The 22,773-nt window shown below is 47.1% G+C and overlaps 1 protein-coding gene across 5 annotated transcripts in view; it reads left to right on the top strand.

Annotated features, from left to right (window-relative positions):
- The window catches only part of LOC131665232 (uncharacterized), a 47,314-nt gene extending 24,875 nt beyond the window's left edge, over positions 1-22,439 (top strand). For 2 of the 5 annotated variants that reach the window (XM_058936978.1, XM_058936977.1), the window contains 6 exons: positions 14,225-14,571; positions 15,575-16,752; positions 17,819-18,075; positions 18,426-18,857; positions 18,939-19,459; positions 19,936-22,439. In XM_058936978.1, coding sequence (XP_058792961.1) covers positions 14,243-14,571; positions 15,575-16,752; positions 17,819-18,075; positions 18,426-18,857; positions 18,939-19,459; positions 19,936-20,425 — 3,207 coding nt within the window. In that variant the 5' untranslated portion in view covers positions 14,225-14,242 and the 3' untranslated portion in view covers positions 20,426-22,439. Of the gene's footprint in view, positions 1-12,354; positions 12,638-13,249; positions 13,371-14,224; positions 14,572-15,574; positions 16,753-17,818; positions 18,076-18,425; positions 18,858-18,938; positions 19,460-19,935 lie in introns of those variants that run through there. The other 3 variants (XM_058936980.1, XM_058936979.1, XM_058936982.1) reach the window with 3 other exon arrangements.
- The last annotated feature ends 334 nt before the right edge of the window (positions 22,440-22,773 follow it).

Here is a 22,773-nt window from a genome sequence, read left to right as displayed (position 1 = left end):
AGAGGTGAGCTTAGTCGAAGAGGAGTAGGGGGTGGCGGAGGAGGAGGAGGCGGAGGTGGAGGTGGAACAAGTGGATAGGTGGACCGAGCACGCGAGCCTAGCGAAAGATCGTGAGAAAGCCGTGCGACGATGCACACGTACACACAGCCTCGTCTTTCTATCCCTCTCGGGCTCGCCGCGCCACGAGACTCCGCGTTGGGGGCCTTTCGCTCGCTTTCTACTGCCGCCGCCACTGCTGCGAGTCGAGCTGCATGTGTGTGCGCGCAACGGCAGCGCCGGCAGCGCCGGCAGTACCAGCTCTGACCTCGCTTCATCGTCCGTGGTCCCGTTAGCCACAAGTTCGTTTCATGCCCTGTCTCTCCCGCGAGTTAGCTTCCCTCTATGCCTCCAGGACGTAGACCTCGCGGAAGCTTACCCATTGCTTCGGCTCTTTGCCGGCCTTTTGCGCCCGCGCGTTTGGCAAACGCTTTGATCGCGGGTAACGGCTCGTCGTTTGCGTAATTGAGGCGCGCGGAGCAAAGCGCCGCTCGGCGGCAGATGATCAGCTGCGCCAAGGCGCGCCGTCGCAACACCCATAGAACAATCTCCCCCGTCGGTGTTCGCGCGGCCCGTTAAAAGCTCTCTCGCGCTGCAGCGCGCGCCTGGCAAAAAGCACACGGCCACTTACATATTTATGACAGCTGCTGTCCGCGGAGAGCTCGCCCTCGTATGCATACGGAAGCGCTCGCTCGGTGTTACATGGAGCACTGCTGGTGCCGCAGTCTCCTCCTCTCCTCCTCTCCTCCTCCGGTTTTTTTCTCTCGCGCGCAACTTTTTCTGCCGCGCGAGTACACATACGAAACGGAGAAAAGGAAAAAGACAAGCCAAAGACCCGCGCACCTGTCGACTTGGCCGGCCTCGTCGTGTGCAGTTTACGTGCGTTCGCACGTGCGTCTCGCGCTGACTTTTCCGCGCGACGAATCGCTGCTGTTGGCTTATCGCTTCTATCGCTTTTTACCTTTGCCCGAGCTCCCCGCGATAGCGCGCCTGCGGAGCGTACGCGACTCTGCTTTTTTCCCCTGCATCGGTGCGTTTGCTCTTGGTAAACTTGGCGTTGCGGATTTGAAAAAGCGTCGCTGGTAATTTGGTGTGTGCATTAGCTGGCGCGGCAACGGTCGTCTGAATTGATGATCTAGCTGGCATATCGTTTGTGTAATTTGTTCCTCTATATCGCTTTGTGCGCGCTAACAAGCAGGAACCGTTGAGCCATGAAGCTCTCGGTGTTGCACGACGCCAAGCGCGCAAATATTAATTGGCACTGTATAGCAAGCGCACTGCATAGTTCCCATATACGAGAATCATCGGAACAGGCGAACATCACTCAGACTGCATTATTCAGCATGGCGTTGGGTCTTAGTTTCCAGCAGTTTCGTGCCTAAGTAGTCCAAAGTCTTGGCATTATATCGAACTGCATGAATTGATAACCGCGCGTGTGGCTGGACTGACGCCGGGCGCGTATATGTAATCGTGCGCACATCAGACGCGAGATAGCCCCGCGTCCGTGTGGGAGCTTGCGTTAGCTGGTGTCGGCAACTTAACGCGCGCGCAAACGCGCACACGCGTGTATAGCATTGACGCAATCGGGGGAATTCCTGAAACGCGCGCGCGGGCACGTGGCAACGTGTGTTTACTCACCCATATCACTGTATATCTACAATCGCAACACACGTACACATACATGAAAGGGTGTACGTACACAGGCGGTGCTGGCGTATCGGTTCCTTTGCTTCCGCACAACGAACCGATACAAGGCGTAATGAGCATCTGCAGCGCTTTCTCCCGTAAGGCAGCCCGACTGTACAGCGAAATATGCAAATTGGTCGATAGAAACCCATCGTCGCCCTCGTATGTAGCTACACAGTAGCCACAGCCTGCCGAGTGTTGTAATAAACTCCCCGCAAATAGTTGACGACCGAGACTCATTCGAATTCTCCGCGCTGTCCGCCTGTGTTTTCAAACCCGGTTTCATTCGGACAAAGTCAGCTTGGACGTAAGTTCCATCGAGCGTTACAGAAATCCGATGGAATCGAAAGAGATATCGATCGATCGTCGCCGGGTGCGCTGAACCGAGCAGCGTTCCCGCAGCGTTTCATTAGACGAGCAGCGCGGAGAAGGAGATTTGCGCGTTGGTATAAAGTCGATGTGCGCACGTGAGCATGACTCTCCGTGCAAACTCGATTATTCCGTGGATCTGTATAAGATATAAAGCACTGGCTGCACGCGAAAACAGCTTTATATTTTATGTTCCTAGTGCATATGAGTGTGTTTACGTAAAAGCCTCGCATATAATCCGGAGCTTGCGGTCTTCGTGTGTCGCGCGTGTGCGTGCGATGCAGTGTCGCGCACGGTTTATAACTGTAACGTATCCCGCGCGGCTCTCGCAGTATCTGTTCGCTATGCTTACGCGAAACCTCGCGTTATTTTTTACCTCGTTGTCTCTCTCGTATCCATACAGGTCCGCGAGTCATCGCCACCTAGCCAATATTACTTTGTCGAGTGCGGAAGAAAGTCACCGAGTAATAGAAGAAAGAGACATTGTTGCCGACGAGTGTTGTTGAAAGCACTGCGGCGATGGCTTGCAGCGATAAGAGTCGCGCTCGCTTGCCAATCAATCAAGATATGGAAACGTCTTCGTCTTGCGACTGCAATTATAAGCAGCGCGAGCTCGAAGAGAAAAGCCGCGTTATTCGTCTGATGGGCAGCAGTTTATCAATAAACTCAAGTTGTATTTACGTCGAGATGACTAGAAATAGGTAAAACGGTGGTTTCTATTGTGCCGGCACGCAACCACATCAAATTAATTCATTCGCGTCGGACCTTTCTGCCTTATTCAACAATTAATTAAGAAAGCTGATCTATAATTTATCCGATAAGATTAATTAATGCAACTGGATAATTATTTGGAAAGAAGGTCGTGTGCTGGCCAGCAAAATATCCTACGATCGGTCGTTGCGCTGCGCGCCAATTAATAACGCGCAAAGAGCGGATCAGTGCTCCGCACAACAAAACGTGTCGGGCTGAATTGGCTAGCACGGATCGGAATTTGCCGAAGGCGGTGCGCGCGCCGACTCGCCGCGGTGTAAGAGCTTCGAGTGGACAGGCACACGTGGACAGCGCGAATGAATGGCCGCGACGCGAGAGAGCGCTTCCACGAGCGCCGTCGAGCCCTCGTTGGCGCCGCTTAACGCGGACTCGCTCGGTTGATCGAGGGCACTGCCGCGCCGGCTGTCCGGTCGACGACGCCACGTTCGCTGCAGCTCTTGCTCGAAGGCGTCCAATCGAGACTTCAAGGAGCGCGCGCCGCGATGTGCCGGCCGGATTTTCTTTCCCAAATGATAGCTGGCTCCTTTTGTCGGCGCGCGGATCGATAGGGCGGAAAACGTGCTTTCCCAAGCAAATCTTGGCCTTTTCCCGTGCGCCCCGTGCCGCGGCGCGCGCGTCCGACCACATCCAGGCCCGGGCCGTCGCTGCGGCAACGTGTCGACGCGCCAGCGAGCGGCAAAGCTGCACGAATGCCGGAGGACGAGAAGTGCGCGTGACGCGGCAGGTGGACGTTAATCGAGTGAGCGGCGCGCGCGGAAGAAGAACAAGGCGGACAGACAAGAAGGAATTGTGCTGCTGGTTGGCGCGCAAAGGGCGAGAGAGGGATGAAAGGCTCTGGAGCGAGTGGAGCGCCTGCAAATTCCAGCTGGAGTTTAATCGAGTAAGCGTTATTAGACGGCGGAGAGGGAGAAAGAGTGGCAAGTGAAATCAAAGGCGGAACGAGCAAACTCGTTGCAAGTGCTGCGAGCGGAGCTTGTGCGTGTGCGCGCTTCGGGCGTACGTTATGCACGTGGCCTGCTATAGCAGCACACTGCAGTAGGATCGATTCGGCGCCGCCGTGCTCCTCCCTCCGCCCGCCTCCTCTTGCCTCCCAGCCCATTTACAAACTTCAATATACCCTGCCGTTCGTGCACGAGTTGGTTGCATCTGCACTTACTACACTCCGCGCGCGCGCTCATGCTCGACCAAGTCTTTTCGTTAGCGCCCCCGCTGCCTGCGAGCGAAAAAGTCACCTACCACCAAGCTGCGCTACAACTACATCGATCCATATCATTTTCTCCGGCTACCACCTCGAGTACGCACTTGTCGTGTTTTGTGGCCTCGCATCGATTTCCCTCTCTCCCTCTCCGCTCGAGTAAATCTCTCCACTTCTTTTTGGCTTTTTCAAACATTCACTTGGCTCGCGGGGCTTTTTTTCCGAGTGTTGTTAACGACGGATTCCTGCAGGCCAAAGGCACCGCACGCGGCTTTCCAAACTCTGTTTTCTCCATTCCCTAACTTTTAAAGGGCTTTACCGCTTCATTCAACGATTCGATTTTCGAACTGCCTCCCAGCCCCCTTTTTCGCTCTTTTGTCGCGCGCAATTCTTTATGCGTGCACCTCGCTGCCAGTGGATTTTACAAATCCCTCTGCCCGACAAACAAGTCTAATTGAAAATCAGCCGACGATTGTCCAACCATCTATCCTTCTTCTTATTCGATTTGTCGACTAGTTATTCTGCCGCATCCTGCGTGCTTGGCATTGTCAGTTTTAATTCGGATCAACGACCATCACTGCCACGTAATGAGCTGAGGAAATAGGTAGAGCCGAAAGTAAGATTGGCTTTGCCCATGGCTTGTGCAAGTGCGCTTCTAGCATTGGCAATAGTCATCAGTGACTGGCAATCGGCGACAGATATGATGACAGTGGTCTGCATTAGGAGGCCTTGTCGATTGTCGCGCGTTGCCGCCGCAGTGGGGAAAGTCAATTAAAGGCGAATAGTGTGGCGCGCTTGCTTCGGACGACGAGGCTGGCGCGTAATTAGTCGCCGGCCGGCTGCTTGCGCGCGGATGTTTTATTCAGATTTTCATGACTACGTCAAACCGGCAACGAACATCACGCGAACAGTTGTAAAGATCCAGCCAAAAATTTCGCTAACCCTTTGGCTTTCTTGCGCGGCCGCGCTCTAATTAATTTTGCGCGAGCACGCGTCTTTCTTTTTCGACGGGCGTCGAGCATCGGCGTTGCATATATCGAGGGGGAAAGGGGAAAAAATCGTCGAAACAAAAGCCACTCTTCGACAATGTCTTTCTTTTTTTTCCCTTGCTCTCACTGCGTAAGCTCTTTCACTGATTTCTTGGTGGGCTCCTCTTTCGCTATTCCGCGTTTTTCTCATTAACCGACTCTTGGCATTTCTTGCCCGGTCTCTTTTCCCGCCCTCCGTGCTCTCTCTTTCTCTCTCTCTCTCTCTTTCTCTCTACTTTTCGCCTGATTTTTCCCTCGTCGCTTTTCTCCGCGGAGCAGCGCTGGATTCCAAGAGCTTTCGTTCTATACGATCACGCTGAAATTACAGAAATGATTCTTCAACGATGCTCTTTTCAAATTAACACGGTACGACTTACTCTGTCGCGAGCTTGCCCCGCGGTTATTTCGCTGCACGCGGTACAGCAGGCTAGGTTCGGCTCTGTTTGGCGTGGGCTGATAGGCAACCGAGAGCTTTATCTCTCTTACAGGGCGTTCACGTGATTTGGCGTATTAATGATCCGCCAATGTGTTCACAAGCTGCGAGGGCGCTCTCTTTCTCCGCGCCCCCTCCTCGTACTCACCGATGCGGAGAGAAAGAGAGGGACAGTGAGAGAGAGAGAGAGAGAGGGAGAGAGAGAGAGAGAGAGAGAGAAGGAGAGAGAGAGAGAGAGAAAGAGAGATCGACTATACGTAGTGGCTGGCGGCTGGTGCTGGTACATTCCACAGCTTCCAGAGAGGCCGTTAGGAGCGAGAGAGAAGAGAACGCCGCCGCCTCTGTCTCTCTTGTCTAAGCTTACCCCTATACATATTAGCGCGTCGAAGCTGCAACCTATGCCACGCTGCGCACACGCCAACGGAGAGAACGACCTGAAGAGGATGCGCCGCGCGTTCAAAGAGAAAAAACACACTGCGCGCCGGGGAAATATGCCTCAGCAAAATAGTTTGCCAGCCAGAGAGTATTTAGTCTGCTATGAAGGGGATGTTAAGGAAAGAGAGAATTTTAAACGACAGACAGAAAAAGATGGCTGGTGCGAGACAGCTTTGCCGCGCCAACTCAATTGCACGAGGACAAGCACGAAAAGAAAGTTAAGCTATAGTTAACTACACTAAAAGTGTGTCGCGCCAGTCGCAGCTCGATTTCCTTTTCCTTAATTAAACTTCCAGCTCGCGCCAGGGAATAAACTGTTGACGCCTGTCTCTGTGTGTGCCCTTCTCTGTTGTTACGTTCTGTCCATTCAATGATTTTCGCCTCTCCCCCGTGCATTTTTCATCCGCTTGACAAGCTCGCTCTTTGAGAAATCTACGCCGTCATCCTTTTTTTTTAAAGCTGTGCGATTTAAAGGAACCAGTCGCGTGATTCACGCTCAACGTATGCAGACTTGCTATACTTGTGGAAAGAAGGCTTGATGCATAAATTGTACAAGTTAAACGACAAGAACCCGTTGTAGCGCTATCCATCGATGACATACGTGCAAGTCGGTAGTCCTTGCGATACTCAACACTCTTGGCTTCCGTTCAATTTAAAGTAACACAATGCCAATCAGACCAATTGTAGTTTGTAAGAGTATTGGATTCTGATACCCTATTGAAGCGCTCAGTTAAAACAAAAAACCGAGCCTCGTTATGAAAACAAACTTCAACCGTTCTATGCTGTTATTTTTGCGACAACAAAAAATCGTCGGTCTACTTTAATTTTTTTGTTTTGCCCTCCGCTGCATTCAAGTAAAAAAAAGCACCTGATGGAAAAAGTAGGATTGCCACTTATGCTTAGGGGGAGAAATCATCAAAAAAGGTAACAAAGTTTTCAAAGAGAGGAAAAGCAGAAGAGGAGGCAGTCGAGAGATATCTGGCGTTGCAGGCAATCAGGTAATGCCGGGGCCCGGCGACGGCCACCTCGTCGCTCGTAAAACCCCGGTTCCTTCGTTCTCTCTCTCTGCACTGCAACGACTGCAGCACGCGCCGGTCGTACTTTGATCTGCCCTCTCTCTCTTTCTCTCTCTCTCTCTCTCTCTCGCTCGTTCTTTCTGTCCCTCCATCGCGCTCGTCTTTTGTACTTTTCAAAGGCGAGAGAATGCGCAGGCTTTTTCTCTTGCCCTTCTGCAACTTTGGCTGCAGAGCTCTCCGCTTCTCTTCTCTCTCTCTCTCTCTCTCTCTCCCTGAATTCACTCTGTGTATGTGTGTGTCGACTGCGTACGACAGAATATACAAGATAGTCATTTTTTTCGAATCTTTTGTTGCACAGCAAACGTTGACTAAATCGTCACTGAGCAACGACAACGTGTTTACATCTGTTTTTATTCTTCTACTTGAAAAAGTACATTTTGTCCAATTAGACATAAAAATAAAAAAAAAAAAACATTCTCTCGTTGAAATGAGTTTGTTTTTTCATTTTAGTAAAATTACATGGTACGAATTGAAATGTGTAAATTTTATAGAACTGTCTCTTGAAATGTTAAAGTAGAGAAAATTAATTCTGAAATGAATACGAAAAGCAACTACATGTAGTGCATAAGAAGACGTTATTAGGGCGCACGAGTGAGCTATTTGTAACGCAATTATGCAACCGGCAAGTTTTATTAGATTTCCATACTAGGACATGCATCGACGAGTGTTTAGTTACTAGATAAAAAACTTAGAGGAAATATGTCAGATATAATATGACGAATTTAACGGCTTGCTTTTTTTCTTTTGCTCTTAGTCTTAGATCATACAATTTTTCTTTGATTGATAATTTTTCTTCACTTTTCTATTGAATGATTAAAAATAATTTTTTCTGAACATTAATTTTCTTCTATTGGTTAGGACTCATTTACGGAAATCCGAAATTCACGAAGACTGTACGCACGAAATATGGCAACGCTGTACGACTTAAGGACATTTTCCTGAATTTAACAATAACAACATTTTATAAAATTTGAACATATTAAAGTTAAGATGGCTTTGAATGTAAAATCATTACATGGTACAATGCTAATACTGAGAAATATGGGCTCTTAAGGGGCATCCTCAAAATCATTAGCAAAAACTGTAACCGAAATGACACACCTTAACGGATTTCGGAGAATTAATAGATGAAAGTTGATGGAATAAGTTATGTATGATATTTTGCTGAGGTATGAGATTATTTTTAAACGGTTAGCAGCGATGAGGTTATGTTAAAACTCATGCTTTTCAAATGCCATACTTCCCACTGTTACTTTTATTATTGTTTAATTGACGAAATAAATGATTACAAGTTAATTTCGATACGTTGTATGCAATTATATTTTTAATAATACTTATTAACTTATGAGATTTAACTTTGAGTCGATAATGTAGTTGGCTATATGGTAATCCAGGGTAACGTACCTAACGGCTGACTCAACTTGTCACGTGTCTATATATCTCGTCTACTTTTATACATACATTTCAGCGCACTTAATATCGCAGCTAAAGTAGGCATTAAGTGCTTGAAAATCTTATGCTTATTCAAGTCATTGAAGAGTAAGCCTATAACTTATTTAAATGTATTCAATCAATTGCACACAATGAATTGAGCATTTTTCTTAATTCCGTATAGACGTACTTAAAAATGCAAAAGTGTCATGTATAATTTCGTAATGCTACAAGATTTTATATTTTCAATTCCCAAGAAACTAACAAATAATGATTTTGCTGTACGAACAGTCATCATAACACAGAATGAGAATTGAGACGCGTATCGTTACGAGTGATAAAAATATAAATTATCAGGAATGTTTGGAGTAAAAAAGTAATTAGGAGTCAGATTTGCTTAAGCTGGTGACACGTAAAGTACGATGTAAAATAATGAGAAATTAACTATAGCTTTACATAAATTAAGATTGAAAAGAAATAGTTGTTATTGGTTGTCGTCGATGTACATAATCGATTGTATAATTTTATTGCACAGTATATTTGATTTTCAATGACGGTGACAAGAGTTTGAGTTAATATAAATGAAATAATCTTTGTTAGATCTTAAAGTAAATTATAGTAACTTAGTATCTTCAATAAACTGGAATATATACAAGACATAGCGAGAACAAGATAATATGCATCTTAATTCGGAAAAATGTTTAAAAACCCACTGCTTATCTGAGGAAAGATTCCCGTAGACTTTAAGATTTTATTGCTTTTAAATTATTTTATGTAAATGAGAGTCTATCTAAATCTATTCTATTCTAAATCAGATTAATAATATGCTGTAAAAATTCTGCTGGATTTATTGCATTTACAAGTTCATTAAGTCGCATGGGAAATAAGACATCACAAGGCTAGCAAAGTGAGAAAGAGAAAGCCGTTGAAATTTTAAGTACTTTTCAGGGGATAAATCCCATTTTATCGACAAGTATATGATGATTAACATTGATCAAGCATCTCATGAAGTAGCTGAAGAGTTCATGATGTTTTAATCCCATTATTGTAAGCATGTATTTAGTTATTCATCATTTCACGAAACAGACTCGACCGAAACTTTCAATTGAATTTCATTTCGGTCAAATCAATAATTGTAAGTGAATAAAAACTCAATTAAAAAGCAAGCAAAGTTGAAACGCTGTTCGAAATATTGTGCAAACTCTGAAAAAACTACCTATCACACAGTCACATATTTACCTATTGAGTAATGTATATAGCTCAAAGCTCGGTGACACGATGATCCATTTAGTGAAAAAAACGTTTTCGGTGGAAACGTCTCAAAAGCTGCCTTTCTAAACGACGACACGAGCCCACGTCGGTATAATACTCGAGGGCGAATAATTACGCAAGACGCGAGTGGAATTAATACTGGTGTCCATTTGAAGACACAGGTTACGTCAAATCAGCTTCGGTAAAGCTTCGGTAAACAGTGCTGGTAACCCTGACCTCGTCTGTAGGTTAGCAAAGGACAACACGCGGAAAAAAGTGCGTGTGCGTTGTTATCCTTGGAAAAAGAAAAAGACACGAAACTGAGGTCTTGTTATCGCGCGTCCTTCGTGTCGCGTTCCTTCTCTGTTCCCACCACGGATAAAACCACTCACCGCGAGCTTATCAATCGCAGCGCGCGCGCGCGCGACAGCTTCAATGCAAATATCGCGTAAGTGAAGCAAAAGTAAGGTACATATTGATGGGCTCGAAGCTGTGGGAAATCACGGCATCGTTGTTAGCGGGTTCGCCTTTCTCTCTCTCTCTCTCTAGCTCTGGCAACCGTATCGTAGACCAAGAGAGCGAGCGGAAATCGATTCGAAAATTCGGCGCAGTCCTCGCACAAGCTGCCGACTACGCTCGCACGGCACACTCACCCAGACAGGCAGCTCGAAGCTGAAACCGGAAAATTCGCGCGGGCAGTATGCAGCTGATGCATAACGCGCGAGCGAGGAAAAAGTAAGGAAAACAAAGGAAACCGGCGGCAGCGGCATGGGGAGGGGCGAGCAGATGAGAGAGAGTGAGCCGTTATACTTTTGACAATCGCTCATCGGGTATTGCAGGGAGAGAGCAAGCTCGGTCGCCGTGCGGCGGCGCGCAGGCGCCGCGCTGGCGGTGCGCTCGTTCGTTGAACCGGCGCTGCGGCGGGGGTGGAGCTGGAGGCAGCGCGCGCGACTCGCTCGCTCGTTCGCTCGGCGACTGGGCGCACGCGTGCGAGTGCAGCGACGGCCGCGAGGGCAGAGATGCTGGCGTGCTCTCCGCGGTTCGCCTTTCGTACGCACGCAGGGACATCGCTCGCGACGCGTCGGGAGAGCGAGTTGGCCGAGCGCGAAATGTCAGAGGGGGAGGCGCGCGCGTGCAATCGGGCGGTAGCAGGCAGTCGCGGAGCTTTTTGGACGCGGTCGCGCGCGAGACGCCCGGAGCAACAGCTTTCCGCGCTCGGGCGATCGAGCACTTCACCGAGCGACCGACCGCTAGACGTTTCTTCGCCGCCCTCCCACCTTCCAATCCGAAAAGCTCTTTCTCCGTCGTGCCAGCGACGAGAGATGAAAAGGAAAAGCTCGAATTTATATACGCAATTTCGGCGGTCGGACCGAGAGAGGATTATGTGTCTCGGAAAATTGTCGGAATGTATTGCGGTCAAAGCCAAGTCGCATTATTTAGAACTCGATCGTGGTCGGAGGTGAGACGCATGAAAAGTTAATGGGCGCCGTGTCGAGAGAGGTGCCGCTCGTTTCGTCGGATCGACTCGCTTCCGAAGACACAATGCATAGCTGATCTTGGTTTGAACTTGTGCGCGTCTCTTCGCTATTTTCACTGCACCGTTCCGAGAAAAAATACATTTTTTTCCAATGACTCATTCGTATAATATATTATGACGACGATGAGGGCCGTATGGCATGTATGTTTCTTGGTATGGTTACATATGCAGCGAGAGAGAGAGAGAGAGAGAGAGAGAGAGAGAGAGAGAGAGAGAGCGAGCGAGAGAGCGAAAGCGTGGCACGCGAGTAAAAATAATTGAAGAGAACGAAGACAAAAGACTCGAGCGAGCGAGCGAGAGTATCAGCAGAGAGAGAGAGAGAGAGATTCAGATTAATAATCGTAAAGTGGAAAGGAAGGCAAACGAACGAAAAGGCGAAAAAAAGAAGCAGCGTAGCAAGTGTAGAGGAGAGAGGAAGCGCACGCGAGGAATATATTGTCGACATATGGGGAGATAATAAGGGGTATGAGCGAGTGAACAGTCTGGCGGGCGGTGCGTAGGTACAAGAAGAGGAGGGATAAACAGAAATTCGGAAGCAAGCACGGCGCGCGTTGCGTAAATCGCCTGTGTACGGTGCGCAGAATAAAGGGCAATGAAAAGGGGTAGCTAGACGCATCCAGTTCGGCAGCGGATTGCGCCTAAAACTTTAGCTCATATATAGACGAAGCGCCCGAAAACCGAAGAATCCTAACGCGCGTGCGATGGGGAGAGAAAAATATGCGGCGAAAAGTAACCGAGATAGAACGAGAGGAAGGAGAGATGCCCGAGCAAAGCACAGGCTAGTAGTTGTAGTTGTGGCAGTAGTAGTGTAGTTGTAGTCGTCGTAGTAGTAGTAGTAGTAGTAGGGGCCTGGCTTGGTTTTCTCTCTCGTTCGCTCTGCCAGAGTCGACGAGAAAGAGAGAGAGAGAGAGAGAGAGAGAGAGAGAGAGAGAGAGAGAGAGAGAGAGCGTAGCGCGAGAAGGACAAAGCAGCAGCAGAGCAGCGTGCGCGTCCGCCGCCAGAGCTACTGCCAGCAACGCGCGGCGCCGAGAGAGAGAGAGAGAGAGAGAGAGAGAGAGAGAGAGAGAGAGCGCGCAGACGACCGACTCTTCATTCCGCCGCGAACCGGTGAGCAGGCCAGACGCAGAACGTAGCTCGTTCGTTCCTCCTCCGGCTCCGTTCGTTCGCTCGCGGGCGCTCTGCTGTAGCCGCTCAAGGAGAAAGGCGACGCGCTCTCATCTGCCGGGCCCTTCTTCCGACCATGTGCAGCCAACGCCAATATTTCAGCAGTACTGCCGGCAAGTGCGATCGCGGCCCTACTGCTGCTACCTGTCTCGCGACATCCTTCGATTTTCCAGCCTCTCCGCTCTGGGACTTTTAAGGCAGTTCCTGCCACCTTACGTTCGCAAGGTATACGTGCAATTGAAGCGTGGTGCTTATCAGTGCAGTGTGTGACTATCATCCGCAACTATTATCGGGTATATTGCAGTGTATGCTCCGAACATCTTTCGAAACGCATCGCGCGCCGATTCAATCGCCCCGATAAATCCTCGCCGAGACTAAAAGCTTCTCTCCCCTTCTGCCGCTCTTCCGCGAGTGTACGTGTGCGTATACTCGTTGGAGACCGCGTCTTCCCAGATATTTGTCATCGACGCTCTCGCTTCTCGCTTTGTACCTCATAATTGATAGACCAGCTTGTTTAGTGGTGCATTTCGGTTTCTGTTTACTGGCATCCAGTGAAAAGTATCGTGTTGTAGCGTCGTTATTTTTTTTTTTTACGGCGTCATTTTCCTTTGAACGAGTTTTACACTTAAAAGTGAAAGTGAGAAATTGCCGTACGACTTATCGAGCCGCTGTTTAAAAATACCGCGAGAAAAACAAAAGTTGCTCGCCATTTTTCTTGCATCGCGATGGATGCGAAAAAGAAAATGACATTAACGTGATTGCAGCTCTACACGCTCGCTTCTCGCTGGTAATATATCTTGGATCCGTATAAAAATTAATTGATTGGTATTTGCACAGTGATAATGATACGGCAGCGGCAATGCGTGCACTATCAACAATTGACGTAGCAGCAGCAGCAGCAGCGGCGGTGGCGCGATGAGGCACTGAAGAGAGAAGGGAATAAGCGTAATCTCAGGCGGTGCGTAGAGAGTAATCGATAGGCATAAAGTGATTTTCCACGACAAAGCAACTTCCGCGTGCACGGCGACTTTTATGCTTTCCCGTCGGCGAGCGAGGCAGCGAAGCGTGGGGGGGGGGGGGGGATTGTCCCGCCGCGAGGTGCGTGTAAGTAGCGAGAGAGCGCGCGCGCGAAAACGTGCACGCAAAAACAAACGCGGGCGCGGGCGCACATCGATCATGCATCGTTCAGCTCTCTCGCGGAAAATAAGTGGCGATTTCTCTCCTCGCGGACAGCCCGGCTCACGTACACAGGCAGAGGATAGGCAGCGAGTGGGAGGCAGAGAGCGAGAGAGGGTAAAGTGCGCCTAGCCGGTACCAAGAGCGCGGCTTATTGATCCCCTCCGTCCTCGTCCTTTGCTCGCTGTGTGTATGTGATATTTGCGAGATATACGCGAGAGTCGAGGAACTCGTCCTCTCGACGCGGTGGTCTGCAGCGGCGGCGACGGCGGCGGCGACGGCGGCGGCGCGAATAATAGTACTAGATGCTCTCCTCCTCTCCTTCCTCGAGAGAGTCTTATCTCGCGCGCAGATACATGCGAGCTATCGCCTCGGCCCAAGATATATTTCGTTTGTTTGCTGCTCTCTGCGCTCGCTGATTAGTTTGATTTATCGAAGCCAGTGCTTGGCGCTTTTCCGTCGGCCCACGCTCGCTCCCCAAGATCCCGATGATTAATTCCGCGATCATGAAGCTGCGCGCCACTTTCCGTCGTATTGATTTGCTTAGCCCCCGACCGATCGGCTACCCACCGCTTCGCTTTTCCCACCTCCGACTCATTGCTGATCCTGATCGAACGCTTTTCACGACTGTTGCAGAGGTGAACTCAGCTCGAGATGGAACCGCCTTCGGGCCAGCAGCTTCCCCCCGAGGCCCAGGAGGATTCCAGCTCAGTGGAGGCACTACTTGAGGTGGATGTCTGCAGCGCCGAGCTGCAATTCAGCGAGCGATTCCAGCAGCAAGTGATTCGTGTCCAGGATGTCGCTAATGGCGCTTTCGCTTTCCTCGATGACGACCACGACGGCCACGACGATCTCGGAGAGCTAACCGCGCCGAGTGCTGCTACGGACTTTGACTCGTCGCCGACCTGCCGACTGGACAACCAACTGCCTCTGCAAGACATGGGTAGCTTAGCTTCTAGGAGCTCATCCGAAGAAGATGTAAGGTACGTGCCACTTGGTTTTTATTTCTTTTGAAGATCATCGACAGCCAGCTACCATCGGATACACTCTTATTATTCTTTCCTGTTTTCACACGCGTCTCATCGCCTTGAGAATCTCCTTTATTTTTCCGACACTGTCGGAAACGCCTGCGTATCGTTTATCAACTAAAATTTTAGCCTTTCTCCAACTATTCGACTAGTCACGTATATTTTCACGAAATTTTGATGAAACAATGACAACTTCTATAAGCGCACAGTGTTAAACAATAGAAATAAGATTTTTCTCATATTTTGCTGACTATTTCTTTCTGCTTCTTTATTGCCAACTTCTAAATCTGTTACATGGTGACGTTGTTACGCTCTTCTACAAAAATATGTTCGTATGATTAATGCATAACTATTATCTTGATATTTTGCAGTTCAGAGCTAATGAAAATATAAACAAGAAATATAGCGTTCATTTAATTATTCATTGATTTCGACTATATGTCGTTATTCTTTTGTCGTCAAACATTTTCATGAATTTGAATTGATATCGATCTTCCACGTATTGTTTCATATATTTCTCTGTTATATTATCCAACTTTATTCCAAGCAGTCTACAGATGTACAACAGAAGTTTTGTAGTAAAAAAGAATGCAAATACTTATACTACAAATAAAAAGTTAGTTCAAACAAATCCATACTTACCTAGAAATAATTACAATCGAATTGGACATTGACTTGGTTTTTCACTGATACACCGCGTATTATTAACTGTTAAATTAAAGTAAAGTGTGAACTCGCGTCATCGTTTGTTTAATTCCAAGTCTAACGTTATTAGAGCACAATAAAATGAAACCACATGCAGAATATTTGCAAATTTTTAAATTAATTAAAACGGATGATAAGCGAGTGACCGAGATTTCCTTAAAATTCCAACTCGTAGATCAAATTTCCGCGTTCATCGTTTACAGACCATCCGACGAGAAAATAACAATTATCTGTTGCTTCTGCCCTCCAACAGTAGGTTAGATACTGCCACAAGTGCTCAGGAACCGACGAACAGCGCAGAAGAGGCACTGTCGCCAGCGTCGCCGAGGAGAAGGCCAACGGCACTGGCGAACAGCGGCTCGGCCTCAGATTTTCAACCTATAGGCGCTGAGGTGTCCGAGGAGAAAGCCCAGCAATTGAAGAACGACGTGCGAAGGCTGTCGCCGGTGCACGTGAGTCAGCACGAGCGGACCCTCGGTGAGATCCGACTGACCTCGGAGCCGCTGAGCTCCGCCGACCGGCTGGACGCCGAACCGAGCTACGCGGACTCGGAGCCGACGACGGACGCTTCCGCGAGTGCTGACAAATCGGTGCTGGCGGCGAGACTGAGTGCGGGACTGAGCCGCGAGCTGGTGGTGCGGCTGTCGCGAGTGGACACTCTGATGCCGCTGTCGCCCAACAGTGCCGCTTACAGTACGACGATGAGTAGCGACAAGGTCCCCTCGGACTGCGCAAAAGGTGGCGGCGCGAACGACGAGGAGCTGGCACTGTTCGCCGGCGTGGCAGACGAGTGCGACGCCGAGTCGGGCGCCGCCGGTGCCAAGTACTCCGAGGCGGCCGCGAGGACGAGCGCGAACTCGCCAGCGCCGCCGAGGTGTCCGTTCGGCTCGAATGTCGTGCTCGAGCGGTGCAGCCTGCCCTCGCCGACGAGCCCCAGCCGACAAGCCGGCGCGACGAGCTCGAAGGTGCTGGTGGAGAAGTTGCGCATCGGCGACGAGATCGAGTTCTCGTCGCCGGTGCAGCCGGGCCGGGCGGCCTGCCGCGTGAGTTCGCCGCCGCCCGTGTTCGGCGCAGACGTCGAGGAGAACGAACTGATGGAGACGGGCAGCGACAGCTCGTCGGAGGTGCTGGCCTCGATGGCCGCGGCGGCCGCCGGGGTCGCCAGCCACGTCGGCTGCGAGGACGGCCTCGCTCAGGCCATCATGACCAGGCTCGAGCAGGACCCGCCCGAGGCCTTCACCGAGGACTCCGCCGAAAGCCTGGCGCTGGCCCAGGGTAGTCGCGACGAGGTGCGCTCCGACGGCAGTGACTCCGGCCTGGGCAGCGAGATGCCCGGCGACCATTGCGCCTCGGCCCCCCAGCACGAGAGCGATTCCGAGACTTCTTTCCTCGACAGGATACCTGATGACATCCTGTCTGATAAGGACAAGCGTAAGTTTCTTTCGTCTTCTCGCTGCCTTGGCTTATCCAGTCGACTGAGCGAGCAATCGAACGCATCCAACTTAACGTCAAAACTGACGATGAAAATGCTTCAATTTCGATATTCGAAAGTGTATTCAAGATATTGCGAGGTGCAAAAGTGTTTCTTACGATACACGTTCAATTGCTTGACATTTATTTGCGGGTCCTGATTCTTTATTCACGGCTATGCAGAATGTCGTTTCCGGTACATTGTCGTCCTTCGTATTGAATCGAATATGCCATACTTAGTAGCACTACTTATAACGCGCAAAAGTCAGATTTCTTCAACCAAATCTTTACACAGAGAGCTTATTATGCGTCTCTGAATCTCCATAAAGACTATCAGCTGTCAGGCAGCATACTCATTCCTAATATCATTTTCCATAATGCTGATGGTATAGATGCTCGTTTATACGCTCTATTACCATGATTTTTCGTTATTGGATTTTCACGAGTCTCATTGGAGCACACATTCACTGTTAAGAAAAAAAAATCAGCAACGTGAGTTTTCATTGTAAAGCAGAAAGCTTGAAAATTGACTAGCGTCGCGCGTCGACACCAGTGTTATCGATTGTTCGCGCATCGATTATCAGCACGCGAATACTTACCTTTTTCTTTCTCTCTCCCTCTCTTTTTCTCTCATTACGTCTTGCTCGACACATCGTAGTCTTGCTTGACCGAATAATATAATAATAATAATGCATCCATCACTCAAAATTCTCAGCATGAAAATTTCACGTCTGTAAGTTTTAAAGAATGCTTCAAAGGATTTTAGGTTTGCTACTTTATTAGTCGTGAATTTTATCGCTGTGGAACACGACGTATTTTTGAAAATGGTGTACGAGAAAACCGAAATCGATGGACGTTTAGTTTATTGATGCTCGATCAAGCGTTAAACGTCGAACCAGTTTATATCATTTCGTAAAGACATTTGACGATCGCTCCGATGAAAAGCGGAGAAACATAGCTGACTGAGTTATTGAGCTGAAGCATATGCGTCCTTTGCTAATAGAGTTGGATGATATTGATTTTGCAGCAGTAAGCGAACTGGATGGATTTGTAGATAACGTACCAAGGGCGGTACCGTTGATGCCGATACTTCGGGCGCCAGCGAAGAGTAGCTTGAAGCGGCGATTGACGGATTGCCTCGAGGAGGCCGACGAGCCAGGCACAAAGAGGCTCAACGTCGACGATTCCACGGGGACCCTCAAGAAGAAGCGCAACATTCAGTTCGATGCGGTCACGGTGTACTACTTTCCCAGGGCTCAAGGCTTCACCTGCGTGCCTTCACAGGTATGCCACACATATCAAAGCGTTTATTCGAACTTGCGCAACTTATTAATTGGCCTCGTGCAAAGATTTATGCTGCAAAAAATGAACCTTTTCAAAGCAACTCCTCCGCGTGGATTTTTCCATTTGTTTTTGTTCGCTTCCGCGGCGTTACGAAACAATTAACGTGGCGCTCGATCGCGGTCACAATAATTTCTGTACGCACGCGGTGACGGCATGCCGTCGAAAATAAATGCAGTTTCGGTCGAATCACACGGCCAAAAAAAGAAAAGCAATCAAATGATTTGGCCGGCACGAGGTCGACGGCGGGGAAAAAGAGTTGATTATGAAATATTGAACTTGGACACACGCAGGGTGGCAGTACGCTGGGCATGAGCGCGACGCACACGCACGCGGAGCGCTTTTCGCTGCAGGAGCACGCACTGGAGCAGCGCCGACTGCACAAGGCCCGACTGGCGCAGTTGCGGGCCCAGCGCCTGGCAGCCAACTGCCACCAGTCGGCCAACAACGAGACGGCCTCGAGCAGCGAGGACCCCAGCGACGATACCGACGACGAACTGAGCGACGCCGAAGACCTTGACATCGATAACTACTACTTTCTGCAACCGGTGCCAACTTGGCAGAGACGGGCCCTGCTGAGGGCCGCGGGTGTACGCAGGATAGACTCGTTCGAGAAGGACGAGTGCCGGGACATTCGAGCCAGCAGAGAGCACTGCGGCTGCGCTTGCAAGGGTTACTGCGACCCAGAGAGCTGTCCCTGCAGCAGAGCCAACGTCAAGTGTCAAGTGAGTTTTCCTTTGCCTTTTGCTCGACTCTTTCGAACGGGAAGTCGCCGCTAACTCCGCAGATACTTTTTCGTATTTCAGGTAGATAGACAGGGCTTCCCGTGCGGCTGCTCGCGAGACGGTTGCGCCAACAGCTCCGGCCGCATCGAATTCAATCCCGTCCGCGTGCGCACGCACTTCATCCACACCTTAATGCGTCTGGAGCTCGAGAAAAAGCCCCACCGAGATGAGGAGCAGCAGCACCAGCATCATCAGCAGCAACACCAGGACACTCACCATTCTCATCATCAGAATCGACTAGCAGTGCCAATGTCGTCGAACGTTGAGTTGCAGAACGACTGCCTCGCCGGCGGCTTCACCGGCCTCCACTACGATAGCCATGACGGCACGCGGACGGATAGCCTCGATCTCTACACCATGAGGGACGAGTGCTATTCGACCGACGATTGCCTTGTCGACAACGGGCAGAATCAGCAGAGAAAGTTGCACTCTGAGTTCGCTCAGAGTTTCCAGCATTATGGAGGCCAAGGGCCTAGTATGGGCTTTCAGCAGAATCCCTACGTCGACTATGAGACCTATCAGAACCTTCCATCGACCTCGAGGTGACTGCCCATTCATGCTAATCTCGCTTCTACTAACAATCACCCATACTAACAATTGGCCCACGAGGAAACAAAAAAACGTTGTACATTGCAGATGTAATATTGATTTGTTCAAAGGCGAGCTCATTATTTCAAATGCTTTGCCACGAAATGCCACGCCTTCACTGAGACTCAATACGTACTACGTAGTTGTCTATTCAAGATTATGTAACCTTTGTTCAAATAAGCCAATTAATCTCGAGATAAAAATAGCATTTACCAATTTGATCAAAGCGACATTTTTTATGTTCATTTAATCTAAAATATAGCGTTTTTCTTCGATTGCAAGTGTTTTACTTTTGAGGCAAATTTTTAACTAAATAATAACAGAAGCATATTCAATAATAAGCTTTTGTTGTAAGTTGAACTAATTTATACTTTGTGTTTGTTAGAAACAACGAGATCGGTTGGCAAACTAACGATATGTATTCTTACAGGTCACCCTTTCAACCGCAATTCCAGCCGGTCACTTCGAACCCCGGTTTCTCGCACTACGGCTCCTACTCTCAAGATTCAAGTTCAAGTTCCGCCAGTAACTGTCATCAAACACACACTCTCATGCACCAACAACAAGACCAGCAACAACACAATAACGTTATATACGATGCGCCTTTCGCCCACGAAGACTTGTCAGGCTCGCAATATACCAACCTTAACTCCATTCAACCGATGAACTCGGTCGTTCAACAAATTGGAAAACTTGAATCATTTTCCGAGCTTTTGTCTAGTAGATATTCATACTACGGCGATATTATTGATCAACAGCAAAATCAACAACTCCACGGTGCTTACGGTGCCACAAAAATGGACATGGATAAAAACGAGACGGTTGTGACTGGGCAGCCAGAGCAGCTAGACGAAGAGGATTGCGATGAAAATTTTGGAGAAATCATCAAAAAGTCCATGGTTGAAACTGTGTCCGCTTAGGTAGCTAATTAGAGATAGAAAACTCTTGAATTTCAGGATGTCTCGAAAGAATTTGTTTAAACGATGCAATTAACTATCAAACGTTGTAACCATTGAACGTTTTTTTAATTACTCTTAAATGAATGCTGTTTTCTTACCTATTCTTGTAAATCGAGTATTTGCGTTGAATGCACCTTTAGCATTCAGTTTTAACTGATAAATTAGTGCAATATTGTCGGATTTTGTGCTTAATACTGAAAAGTGCTTGTCACTAATTTTAATCAAACAGAGATCTAATGTATAAAAGCTCGTGATATCCAACATACGAACACCAGCTGGTGCTAATAATTGTTTGTACATTGCGTGTATGGCGTTATCGATCAATGAATCTATTTGAGACATTCCTGGAATATGTTTTTTCTATTAAAAATTGTCAATATGAATTTGGGGCGCGAAATATATTTAAAGATGATCGAGGAAGTCTTTAAAACACTGCGCTGCCAACTACCGATCGCGAAACCTCAGGCATAGATAAATTTTTAGCTAATTATAATGCTCAAAAATGATGTGTTTGAGGGCACAGTCACCTGGAAATCTTGAAAAGTTATTTACTTGCGCGAATTTTCTATATTTTAGAATTTTAATTGACAAGATGAAAGTATGTAATTACTTTGTGAATAGTGGTAAAGAAAAGCAATTAAATAAAATTCAATTAATTACCGAAGTTTAAAAATTGTGAATGTTAAAGTAATGTGCAGTGAAAAATTTTTCAAGATTTTTCAAGAGTTTTTAAAAGATGCGTCCGCCCGGGATGGATGGACGACGTATATATCGAATTAAATATAAAACTTGACGGATACGCGTAAAGCCACATAAAGCACAACCATAATGAGCAATTTTAGAATGTTTTTGATGGAAATACTTTCCAATAATAAAAAAACGTTTAGAAATATGAAATTACAACTTTATAATAATGAGTATCAATATAATATATAAAATAATGTAGAAAAACAGAAGAAAAATCCAACGAGGTTGTGACCAAAAATATGGGATCAGATTAGAATGCAATTAAGCATATTCATCGCAAAACTCGAATAAACGTTGTATCTACTGTTATTGGTTGTTAATTTGTTTTTTTGAGTTTTATAATTTCTAAGTATTATTTTTGAAGAAATACATTGATACATTCAATCTGTATTTCGACTATAATTAAAAAAAATTATTAAAATTTTTACGAAAGATTTTGATGGAAAGACTTCCAAAAGATATGGACTTTCTTCATTTTGGTGTCGCAGTTTACAAGTATATTTTCAAGGTACTAATATGGTCCATCAACCCACATTAAAAAATTTAGAGGACCAGAGAAATGGAAAGTTTTATTGACTTTTCAAACAGCGAATAATTGAATCAACAAAAATTATTGTACTGGTGCATTCTGTGTGCCATTACACATTACGTAATTAATGTAAAGTTTTAATCGAAAGATTGATTGGCTGCCTTGCTTTGTTTATTTTGAGCACAGAAATAGTAAACGTTTTTGAGCGAATATATATATATCATCCCGGGACGTTGATCGCTAAAATCCTTGATTAATTCAAGTACTAATTCATAAGATGAAATAATGATATGATAGTGTTAAATTTATATACACGATATTATATATGAATATATATTATATATTATATTGGACGTGTCAGTTCCCAAGTGTTTTTCCCGGCGAAACACTTCCGTTAGTCTTTTTAATTGTATCTATACAAGATGCCTGCGCGATGCGATTTTTGTCGCAATTTATGTAAAAATATTGAGGGGTTAATCAGTGAAGTATCGTTTTTTGGTTCGATTTTGTCGATGCGCGACTTAAATCGAGTTTCTGCATCATATATGTTATTATACGATGCGAGGGACATGACACCTCCATACGACATATAAATATAAAATAAAAATTACATATACACTAAACCTATTTAAGTAACTTTCAGATTATTTGAATAAAAAAGCATTCATAGTTTATAGTGTTTTATTAAATGTTGTGAAAAAGTGCACGTGTCTGTCTTTTTTGTTAAATTGTTTTGCGTGCAATGACCTTGCCTTATCCTTATCCGTCTGTCCTCCATACGGAATACTTCAATGTTTGCTGTAATAAAAAAATCTCTAGAAGAGTTGACAATCAGGAACAAGATATTGGTAATCATTGCCAATGTAGGATATTTGACAGAATTACTTATCATTTTTCCAGAAACTTTTCAGTACAGTGATTTGTATAACTTATAACTAAAATTTTCTTCAAATGAGTCATAATAAAATAACTTCTATGAAAATCAAATCTTTCTTTATAAAAGACTTTAGTCAACGAAGTCAAACGTTATTTT

This window comes from Phymastichus coffea, unplaced genomic scaffold (genome assembly GCF_024137745.1).
Source record: "Phymastichus coffea isolate CEN01 unplaced genomic scaffold, Cenicafe_Pcof_1.1 PCOF00048, whole genome shotgun sequence".
NCBI classification, from domain to species: domain Eukaryota; kingdom Metazoa; phylum Arthropoda; class Insecta; order Hymenoptera; family Eulophidae; genus Phymastichus; species Phymastichus coffea.
The sequence above is the reverse complement of the archived record's forward strand: the minus strand, read 5'-3'. Positions and strand labels throughout refer to the sequence as shown.